Genomic DNA, 12,369 nt, shown 5'->3' with positions numbered 1-12,369 from the left:
ATAAGATTCTAGCATGTTATGCTTGTCCCACAATTAAAAACGAAAATGAACCTGCAATCGTTTACCTTGTCCCTTCACACTGAAAGTTGTCTGTCTTATATTGTGGCTTTGGTAGCTGACATCTTGACCATAATCAGGTAAGGTCTGGGATGTGTAAGATTTGGGCTGGTGGCCACCATCGCTCTCATCCGACGAGCTGCTGTATGACATTTCCATCTCCCGCTGTGCTCTGGACATTGGTGGGTAGGGTGTATAGTTCATCTCTTCCATGGCTGGAAATGCCCCCACAAAGCTCATTCGGCTTCATTCATCGGCTCAACTACGCAGGACATTTCACACGGAAGTCTGAAATGACAGATTGAAACATGAAATGACTGAAATGACAGGCCTACAATTCTCCATTACACACTCTAGTAGCATCAGTCTCGTTAGCCACCTGCAAATCGTTATAAATATTACAGTCTAAACATACAAACCCATTGTTTCAGCAGTTTTCTCGTTATTGATGTAGAACAGAGAGGAAGCTGATATTAGCGTTTACATACAACACAACACATACTCACTGTACAAGTCAACTAACACAACTGCTGATCACACAACTACTAAAACTGACCATTTAGAGATCAGCAGTATGTTAGAATTTAGCCCCAGATTTCAATCCCAATATTAAATATTGGATGTCAAACTGCTCAGGGTTTTTTATTGTTGTTGTTGTTGTTGTTGTTGTTGTTGTTGTTTTCCATGTTTATACCTATTTCACATCATTTGATGATTCTCGAGGTCTTTTTGAGATTATTTAGATCTGACGTTTCATGAAATTTAAGAAACACACTTACCACGTTTGGATTGAGAATAATCAGTTACAGCTGTATAGAGAAGTAAACATAATTTCACTGTCAATCATGCGCATAATACATTCGATGGTCCTGTTTCTATCTAACACATGATATAATTTGAGATTCATTTAACCAGGGTTTTTATAGTTTAAAAAAATAATAATAATAATTTACAGGCAAGGCCTTTAACAGCAGATGCTCAAGATGCACTGAAGACGGGACAAAAGCCCTTACCATCAAAAGTGTGAGAAAAGCTGTCAGGACATGAAAGATGATAAATCCAATAACCAAAGACTATATTATACACAGCAAAATCACCGGTGTTGATTTAACACCCACAGTGTTGAATTCACACCCTTCAGTGTTTATATAAGTCCATTGGACTCATATAAACACTCTGGGAGTTAATTCAACACTAGGGATTATACTGTGTGTGTGTGTATGTGTGTATATATATATATATATATATGAGACTGTATTGTAAAGATAATTTTGTAAAATCCAAAATAAGCTTTACAGATCTTTATTAGAAAGGGTTTAAACAAAGTTTTTTTATGCGTGTTCAATGAACCATAAACAATTATTGCACATGCACCTGTGGAACAGTCCTTAAGACACGAACAGTTTACAGGCGCTAGGCAATAAAGTTACCAGTTACAATAAGTTAGGACACTAAAGAGACCTTTCTACTGACTCTGAAAAACACCCGAAGAAAGATGTCTAGGGTTCCTGCTGACCTGCGTGAACATGCCGTAGTCCTGCTGCAGGGAGGCATGAGGACTGCAGATGTGTCCAGAGCAATAAACTGTAATGTCTGTAATGTAAGACGCCTAAGACGGTGCTACAGGGAGACAGGAAGGACAGCCGATCGTCCTCGCAGTGGAAAATTACATGTAACCGTGTGTGTCCCCTCAGACGTGATCGAGAACTTGGTGGAAGAGTGGAGGAACCTCTCACAGCAAGAACTGACCAATCTGGTGCAGTCCATGAGGATGAGATGCACTGTAGGCCACCAGATACTAACTGTTCCTTTTGATATCGACCCCCGCTTTGTTCAGGGACTCAGGGAGGTAGTTAGTGGCAGTCTCACTGGCCTGAGCTAAGTAGTGGGGGCATGTGGCGGTGGGAGGCATGATCGAGTGCCAGTTTGTTAATGGAGGGTGGAGTAGAGAGAATGAGTGGTAAGGATGAGCCTGTACCTGTGGGTGATTTACAAACAAGTGCTTTGTGTTTCACTGAGCAGACGAGACACGAGAGCCGGCATGGCAGAGACAGACGGGAGCGACACAGCTAGAGCCGATTGTAAAAATGCATTCAAGTGACAGTAGCACGGAAAAGTGTGTATGAAAGAAGAGAGAATAATAATGAGTAATAATGAATAATAAGTGCAACTGCCTTGTTTCAGTCTGAACCCAGGAGACACAGTGTAATATCTGAGAATTCATTTCATGTCTATTTACGACACGAAACAATATCCCCAACTCTTCAGGCGCTTAACGAAAGATCAGTGGAATACGAACAATCGGCTACACCACACATCTCCACCTCACTTCTTTCTCAAACAGCCATGCTACGCTGTCATTTTAGGTCACACCTGGCTCTGTAAACGCAGCACTCACATAAATTACAACGGCCAGGGTATTGCTTAAATCCTGCAGTTTTCAACACTGATCTACATAGAGATACATACAGACTACACAGTACATTGCTAAATAACATAATCCTAACGCACCGCTATCCTCTTCTAGCACATGCTGTTTTGGAGCCACTTATACATGCATATTTCTTCACTAAGCTTCACTAAGTGCCAATTACATGGCACTTCTTACATAGCCCAGATCAGGGATGGTGATAATCGGAAGATGGCATTAATTACCAAGTCACTATTAATATTTAGTAATACTTTATTGCTAATTAAACACCTCATCTGTCTTTCAATCCATCATTAATGATGTTTTGAGAGACATCTTAGAACATTTCGTGATTATCTTCACTGATGGCGTTCATTAATTCTCCGTCATTCTTGAGGCCTGTTTCACGAAGCCTCATCGTTCGGTCTCGGCTGCATTAGCCTATAGCCTGTAGTCTATTTTTTATTCCAAATACGAACAACGTTTGCGTAAGTACTAGATGTGTTGGGGAATTGAACATGTAACGTTTTCGTTATATTCTGCTGAAATGAACGAAATGACTCGGAAAAAAAGATTCGTTCATTTTGCTGAAAGGGATTCAAAGAGCCGAGTCAGTAAAAACGATCCGAACTTCCCAGCGCTACCGGCAGCCGTCGGCATAGCGCTTAAAGAATCAAGGCCGAAAGGGCACGAGGAGGCTAAAATGACGATAAAATGTCGGCCACTGAGCCCTGAGCAAGTAGATAAAACGGCAAGGGATTTTAAACATCCTAGAGAAATGAGCACGAGTCCATTTCTGACGTAAAATCAAGTTGTACAACCTGCATCCTTTGGACGTTATCGCCATGCGCTCTCAAATATTTCTGTCTACCGAAGTGGAGGGGTTGACAAATTTTTGACCGAGGGGTACAGAAATGTATGGAAGGTATCCTTGAGCGTACTCGTGGTTTTGTGGACAGTACTGAGCGTCGGTATGAAACTGTCGTGTCTGAACAAAGTGAAACCGAGTCTGCAATGGAATACGCTCAGCGTTATGCTCAGACATTCATGCTGTACGGAGGATACGAGACGAGTTCCATCTCGGATGTTCTTGGAAGACGTGCTCCTGTTAGTCAGTAGGCTGATGGTTTGAAATCTGACTTACGCAAGGCGCTGCCGATTGTGAAATCCACCTGGCGTACCTCACACCTGGGTGATCTCGCCGATACTCTTTCGGCTTATGAAAAAGATTCAAACGTAAAAGCTCGTCTGTCTGCTATGATGAAAACCGCCGCTTACGTGAACACCGTGAATGCTCAATATGTTCAGCGAGATGTGTGCCGGTACTGTCATAAGCAGGGACACTGGGAGCGATCATGTCATAAAAAGAAAGCCGATCGTGAGAAATGTGCTCCTAATTCTGGAGTCGCTCGGCCTGACTCACCGGGCGGAGATATCTCGGCCGTGACGGCAGGGTGAATAATTCAGCTGTTACCTCCCATGTGCCTCCCATTCAGATTCATTCCCCCTCCCCGTTCTGCTCCTCATTCTTTTTAGAGATGTCTGCTACGAGATCCTTTTTCGCAGCCAATTACTCACAAGCGAGATAACCGTTGGTATGTGAAAAATCACCGTGAATGCAGCTTTTGATTGACACTGGTGCAGAAGTATCATTCATTCCTATTGAGATGGCTAGAGATTTTAGTCTTTGTCGAACCAGAACCAATATTATCTCTGGTGTGACTGGAGAAAACTCTCACACTGACATGACTGAACCTGTTCGTTTATGTTTTGGTCCTAAAATCGATCTCATGGTAGCACAGATTAGCACCGCTCCTATTTTGGGCATTGATGTAATCTCACAATTCCACTCGCAGTTGGATTTTGAACCAGCTAAACCTAAACTTTCCAAACGTTCGTGCAGTTCAGGTGTCAGATCTCTTGATTGCTAATCATCCTATTTGGGCTAAGGATAAGAATGACTGCGGGCCACTTGACAAAGAACCAGAACGTCTTACAGGTAGACCTCCTGCCATGACAAAACGGTACCCCATTTCAACGGAAGCTATTGAGGGAATTCAGCCCACAGTTGTTGATTTGGTTAACCGAGGCATTTTTGTCCGAGCGTGCAGTTCCTCCTCTTCTCCTCTCTGGCATGTGAGGAAGGGTGGGCCTAAGACGGAGACAGCAGGAAGTGCACCAAAATCCATCTGACAAAATCCATGACAGTAGATTATCGTGTTGCTAACACCTGTATTGATCGTATTCCACCACGTGTAGCTGACCCAAGCACGGATTTTGATGGCGTTCCAAATTCATACACAGTGTTTTCAGTTATCGATATGACTAATGGTTTTTGGTCTGTCTTTACAGCCAGGGTCAACTTCTTAACTAAATAACTAAACATTTGTTCATATATATATATATATACAAACCCCATTTCAGGAAAAGATTTTATTGTATTTTCTAAAATGCAGTAAAAACGAAATCCTCTTGAACGTTTATTGGACAAAAGTACAAAGAAATGACAATGTTTCGGCTGATCGTCTTTCTATTTTGATTGTATTTTGTAAATATACGCACATTTTGAATTTGATGCCTTGCAGCACACTCCAAAAAGTTGGGACAGGAGCAAAATCAGTCTTTCAGAAGTGTATCGTAAAAACCGTCTTTTTAACTATATGGAGACTTTTATTTTGCCTCTCGCTTAATGACATTTAGACATATGGCACCGTGAGTGTTTTCTGCTTATTGCGTTTCTCAATCATTTGATTTAGAAAGAAGCAATTAAACGAAGAAAATCCCCAGTGCTATATTCATGTGACTGCAGTACGCCTAGGCTTTGATATGGTAACTGCACAGAGTAATGTGGAGGAATTACCATGAAGTCAGCGCAGTGTATCAGGCGAGAGAACTGGAACTTTTGCTACACTGGGAGTTTGTTTAACCAAAAGCTTAGAGGAAGCTTCAGGCATTGGCCGCTCTTACACTCTCTCACACTTTCAAGTGCACCATCAGGCTCCACTGATGCATTGTGAAACATGCATACCTGCATATACAGTACATATTAATTGTGACTTTCCAGTATCCTTGGGTGCATTTCCAGTATCCTTAGGTGTATTGTACAGCTACTTTGCATTACTTTCCATGGGCACAAGGTGTCTGTTTTTTCATCAAACTATTTTTAGTGTCTGAACATTTTATTGCTGTGCATGTAAGCTTGTACGGGTCATGTCACAGCAAACCAGTGACTACCTTTCCCATCCTGCACTGCGGCCTACAAGCATAGCCGCCATGGACTGCATTTCCCAGAACACTCGTTCATTCTATCACACACACCTGCGTCCAATCTCACTCTGTCATGTATTCCACGTAATGAAGGTTAGGACGGATGCAAGTGCCGATAAGAGTCTTTAATAAAGACAGACTGGCAGACAAATCCAAATCATAAGACAACAGCGTGGTCAAAAACAGGCAATGGGTCAGGCGATCAACAGACAGGCATAAACGAGGCAAGGCGAGAATCGACAACGAGAAACAAGAATCAAAACGAGGAACAGGGTTGGTACAAACGCTTGGTACGGTGATAACACTCAATACTTCGCAAAGCTATTGTGAACAAACAGTCTCTTCATACTGTGGTGTCATCGTGTGTTAGATTGGACGCAGGTGTGCGTGATAGAATGAATGAGTGTTCTGGGAAACGCAGTCCGATGGCGGCCATGTTTGTAGGCCGCAGTGCAGGATGGGAAATGTAGTCACTGGATTTATCTGACATGACAGGGCAAATAAATACTTGCAACAAATACAGTACAACAAAAATAGTGGTAAACAATTTATTAATAACATAATATTTATGTAAATATGCATGCTTAAGCTTATAGTAATGGTTTTATGCAAAGGTAGTCTGCTCATATATCCTAAAATTAAACACTATTGGTATTTACAAATTGAGAACTTGGAATTACAACCTACATTACAGTCCCTTCCAAAACTATTGGAACGGCAAAGCGAATTCATTTGTTTTTGCTGTAGATTGAAGACATTTGGGTTTGAGCTCAAAAGATGAACACGAGAAGAGAGTTTAAAATTTCAGCATTCACTAAATTCCAGGGGTTTCCAGGGGTACTGCAACGTACAGTGGGTGTTTCTGGATGTGTATTTCTGTAGGTGTGGCAAAGACGCCCCCTTTACAGGCCACGGAACATGCTCGGAATACTTTATTTTGCGCGGGCAAAAAAAAAAAAGAACCGGGAAACGAGAGCGTTCCCGATGGGCCGTGGGTTGGCGGAGCAATAAATTTCATGTTAGCGTTGTAATTTAGAACTACTTGTTGCAGCATAGGCTGCAGGCAGCTGCGCTCAGAGCTGCATTCTCTTAGCCTTCAATCAATATGCATAGCAGAAAAAGACCAGCGCATAATACACGCTACTCTAGCGGTGACTGTCGTGTGATCATTCCAGTCCAAATAATATAAATGCAAATTACCTACAGAGAAAAAGTCACAGTAGATACTCGAGAAGCTTCTCGTTTGACAAGCTATACTTTCTAGGTAGCCCATCTTTCTTTCATTTTCAAGCTACTTTCAGTTTAGTGTTTAGTCATTTAAACTAACAGCTAGTTTCAAAATGATGTGTCCGTCTAAGTGTGAACGACGTCTGCTAATTTTGTAGTTTCTGAGAAGCTCTATTCATATTTGCATTACTCGTAGCCTGCTGTATAGAGTAGTAAATGTCAAAACAGTTCAGCTGAAAGGAAACAGAGTGGGAAATAAAGTGCCAGTGTAAGCGTAAAGATGTAAGTCAGTCTTAGTCAAAATATCATTTCGATGTCATCATTTGAAATTAGCTACGGCCTTTTGTATTTATTTTATTTGAGATTTTACTTGATATTTTAGACATTAAAGACATTAGGGTTTGAGATCAAAAGTTGGATATGAGACAAGAGTTTAGGATTTCAGCATTTATTTAATGATATTTAGACCTAGATGTGTTATACAACATAAAACCAGACCACTATATCAGACCAACCAATTTTTTAGGAAATGCATGCTCAACTGGGTTAAGGTCGGTGATTGACTTGGACAGTCTAAAACCTTCCAATTTTCCCCTGAGTCGTGTTTTGTTGTGTAGGCAGTATGTTTCGGATCATTGTAAAAGTTCCTCCCGATTCATTTTGATGCATTTTTTTTCTGTAAATCGACAGACAAAATGTTCCTGTATACATCTGAATTCATTCTGCTACCATCATGAGTTGCATCATCATTAAAGCTTAGTGAGCCTGTTCCTAAACCATGACACTACCTCCACCGTGTTTCACAGAGGAGCTTGTATGTTCTGGATCAAGAGCAGATCCTTTCTTTGTCTAGACTTTGTCTACAAAACCAAGAGCATATATATATATATAAATATATTTTTCTTAAATCAGCATCTCTACATATATGGCAGCCATTCCATTCCAGTGTCTATTTAAGTGTTGATGTGATTGAACAGGGTTTGCAGTAATCCAGCCTGGTTTAATCTAGTCTACCTGAACCCAATTGTGAACGCAGTTTCATAGATTCGTTTTAATTAGTAACTACAGGGGCAAATACATTTTCACACATGCCCAGTTGGTATTGGATAACTGTTTTGCTTCAATCCATAACACTATCATTTACTGTATTCTGTGCTTACTCGGGTTGCCTTTGTTTTAGCTTCTCTTTTTTTATTATTTTGTTTGCATTTCTGAAACAATTTAGTATGAGATCTACACAAAACCAGAAGAAATCAGTGCTTTATCACAGCACTGTACTTTAAACATCTTTTATTGGATAAATGCCAGGTAGTGTCAGCCTCTCAGTCAAGGCTGCCGCACTGCCTGAGGGTTGGCACTATAAGGCATGCTGCAAGCTTTACATCCCCTCTCAGCAGCACAGCAGCTGACAGCCAAGAGTCTGCTTAGCATGAGTGCAGTCTTAGACTCTACCCTGAATCCACCTCTGCAAAAATCCCTACCTTTCTTCTCTGACATCTGAGTTTCGTATTTTTAGTATTTTTGTATCTTTCGATACATTTGTGACCACGTCAAAACAAAGAAAGCTAAAAGTTGCCACATAGTACCGGCTGTTTATTTGCTAGAAATGCCATTATGTTTTGAGCTGTAACCAAAAACGCAGTTAGACACAGGATGGTTTATTTTTGCATAATTGTCACAAACATGCATGCAACATTCCTTGATTTACATTTTTTAAAAAAAAAAAAAAAAAAAAGACTGCAGTGCTTAGTCATGTCCTCCTCATAAGGCTGTTTCCATTAAGACTCGCATTATGCCAACAAAATCCCTTTGATTTGTTTTTTTGTTGTTTTTTTTGCCAGTAGACTGAAACTTGAATGCATATGTCTATTTTTATTTTACAAGCTGCAGCAATGGGAGAATGTCATCCTGAGAGTGGATGAGTAGGTGGTATACAGTACCCAAGCTCACACAGATGCTCATCTATTAATCACAAATATCAACAACAGATTGCTAGGTTTCTAACAGCCACAATTAATTCTGGACTCTGCAGATGAGAAAGGCTCCGCTAAACCGCTTCAATTGTTTAATTCCCTGCTAATAAATGTTGAATGGAAAGCCAAAGCAAGTGGCACCGTGTTTCTTTATGTAGTGAAGGATGTATTAGCAGATTACAGTGAGACGGCACATTACAGTGACAGTTTGAGGCACAGAGCACCACTTCAGGCTTGAGAACCTGATTTATGAGATACCAGTGGGATGTAAACTGTTATTTAGTTTAAAGCTCTCTTTTTTTTTTCTTTTCAATTTAGTACCGCCCTTCAGCAGCTACAAAACATATTTACATGTTTCCGAGAAGACAAAACAATAAAAAAATTTACAAAGATAATCCTGTTGAAAAGTCCCTCAGTTGTCCTGAGTGAAAATGTGAAAAGACGGATATCGAGATCATATAGCCGCTGTTAGAAAGGGGTCAAATATGCAGAAGATGTTGGAAAACCAAAGAATGTGCCAGACCTGGAGGATTTTCCTGAAGAACAGTGGGCAGTTTCACTGCTCAGGACAAACAAGGGACTCATGAACAATTATCGCAAACCATAAAAGTAGTCGTTGGTCATCCAGATAACACGTAGTATAAAGAATCAAATGTATGTAAACTTTCCACGTATTCAATTATGTGAAATGGCTTCTTCAGGGCAGTACTAAATTAAAAAAAAAAAAATTTTTAAAAATGCAATTTTTAGAAATAATTTTTGATCATTTTGCAGATTCTGCAAGGGGTGTGTAAATTTATGAGCACAACGGTATACATGTAAATCAGCTGAACAAACCTACATGTTAACATCACCGAATGTGCATCATTCTATGAACTATTCTTCAGTGGGAAAAAAATTGACAATAAAACAGAAATGATAGTAGCTGTCGGTGTCAGTATGGTTATCTTTACATAATAATAAAAAAAAAATGGCATTAAAAAACTGCCCTTGCTAGAAGATATGGAGTGGACAGGAAGTAGTCGAGGGTGAGAATGAACTCTGAAGACAGGCAGTGCAGGGAAAGGAGACCTGCTGATAATTCAACTATAGAAAGGGAGATTTCAGGCTGTCTGCAGGTAGTCTGTAAAAACTGATCTTACTTCTTTATTATGCAAAAATCTGCAGCACTGCATGAGCCCTCAATGACTCTACAGCCATGTGAAAAAATAAGTACATCCCATGGAAGCTGTTGGCTTTTTTTGTCATATTTGGACAAGCCAACATTTGATCCTCTTTGAAACGGTGCCTATTAATAAAGTTAACACATTATCAAATGACTGACATTTTCACATATCAGAGATTTCCTGTAGCGCGCGCACCGGAGCACGCTTCAGGGTTGTCGGTGGCTTTGCTTATGTTCACATGTATGTGTTGGTATAGTTTCTGTCCTGTCTCCGCCCCTGTATCGGTATTGGTTGTTTCTTTTATATGTCATCATTGTCATCAGCTGTTCTGTGTTACCTATTCTAATTAGTATGTATATTTAAACTCGCTTGTCTCACTGACTACGTTTACATGGACGGCAGAAATCTAATTATTGACCTTACTCTGAGTAAGATAATAATGTGATTAAGGTGTTTACATGAGTCGCTTTTAGAATACTCCTTTCATGTACACGTTTTACATGTTATAGAACATAATTAGATTAACAGCCCGCGTCATTACGTCACCGCGCCACGCCGTCCGACGTCCCTCCAGAATTTCACGTATCGACATACAGTTCGTCTTCGTTATGGTACCGTATACAGTTTTGGGTGTTTTTTATTTATTTATTTTGTTACGAACGCTTTAAGTGCAGTTAATTATTTGTCTTGCCGTACGTGCTAATAGACGACTGCTTGAAGCCGTGGGCTGCGTCTCAAACCGCGTACTTACCGTCTATATAGTAGCCGAGATACATGTATTTTTCCCCACTACAGGCCTATAGTAGGCAAGTATGCGGTTTGGGACGCAGCCGTGTTCTCTTGTTCGCCGTAAAATGTTGAGAACTGCCGTGTGTGATCGTGTCCTGTCACAAAATGCGGTGAAAACTCTCACACGACGTTCATAATGTGATTACGGTGTTTACATGTCTGTAATACACGTCCATAATGCGACTAAAACAGGAGTACTCCACCTGTCTTAATTCGATTAGAGCTTAATTCGATTATGACCTTCATTAGATTAAGGTACGTAAAAATTGCTGTTTACATGGTAGTTTCTTAATCAGAGTATGGTCTTAATCGGATTAAGAGTGGATTATTGTTGTCCATGTAAACGCAGCTAGTGTTAAGTTGCGAAGTATTGTTTCAGCGTTTTTGTCGCCGGAGCCGTATCAATCCTTCTGTTCTTTGTTCTTGTTTCATGCTTTCTGATCCTGAGGCCATTTGTGTACCATTTATGCTCATGTCAGGCGTTACACATATTTCATTGTATGTTTCATATATTTTTGCGCGTGAATGAATTAATAAAACATCAAACGAGCGATCGAAAATTTTCATGTTAGCAATATATACATCCCATAAAAAACAAACCAATATATACTAAAATAAATATCTGAAAACAGATTTCGGTGCGCTGAACAGGTAGCCTACAGGTACACTTACGCTAACTGCAACACTGGATGGAAAAGGAAAAAAAAAAAAAAAAGTATGGTTTTACTTGACCTATACTATTTCCAAAGAAGTAAAATATTAAAATAAGTACATCTAGTTTTTAAGTTTGAACAGTCTTACACAATGACAAATTCCTTTCCAGTTTGTACAGCCTACAATTCAAATCCCAAGTGGCAAAAAGACACACCTGCAGCTTCACCACCAAGTCAGCTGGACCTAATCAGTAGAAGAGTTCTCTGCTAACGTACACTATTATTTATTTATATATATAAATTATATATATATATATATATATATATATATATATATATATATATATATATATATATATATACACTGATGGTATGTAAATTGAATAATTATAGTATGCATCATGTCCATTCGTGAATGTACTCCAAACAACCTATGTGACCCCCCCCCCCCCCCCCCACTTTCCCCCGACCCCTCACCCCCCTACCCAAATTGCATTCGTCATAAGCAGGCCTCCAAACCATGTATACTAACTGGGACTATTCCTCACCTAACGTTATATAGTGCTATGGGATAGGTGTGTCTCACATCTGGCTACACCAGAACATGCAACACTGTCTAAACATAAAACACGCAACACACACACACACACACGCGCACACACACACACACACGCACACACACAATCGCCGCGCTTAGTCTCACACCTGTATCACACCTGTATCACATCTGTATCGCACCGTATCAGCTACTAGAAGAACTGTCACGTAACATGCATGTAGCCTTTCTCCTGTTTTATGCGGGATACTCTCCCCAGACCCTCACACAC

At 40.2% G+C, this 12,369-nt stretch overlaps 1 protein-coding gene across 1 annotated transcript in view; it reads right to left on the bottom strand.

Moving 5' to 3' along the window:
* The window catches only part of tenm1 (teneurin transmembrane protein 1), a 122,244-nt gene that overhangs the window by 109,220 nt on the left and 655 nt on the right, over positions 1-12,369 (bottom strand). The window contains exon 2 of the mRNA XM_053630620.1: positions 66-345. Coding sequence (XP_053486595.1) covers positions 66-297 — 232 coding nt within the window. The 5' untranslated portion in view covers positions 298-345. The remainder of the gene's footprint in view (positions 1-65; positions 346-12,369) is intronic.

This window comes from Ictalurus furcatus, chromosome 8 (genome assembly GCF_023375685.1).
Source record: "Ictalurus furcatus strain D&B chromosome 8, Billie_1.0, whole genome shotgun sequence".
In the NCBI taxonomy this organism is placed as follows: Eukaryota; Metazoa; Chordata; class Actinopteri; order Siluriformes; family Ictaluridae; genus Ictalurus; species Ictalurus furcatus.
The sequence above is the reverse complement of the archived record's forward strand: the minus strand, read 5'-3'. Positions and strand labels throughout refer to the sequence as shown.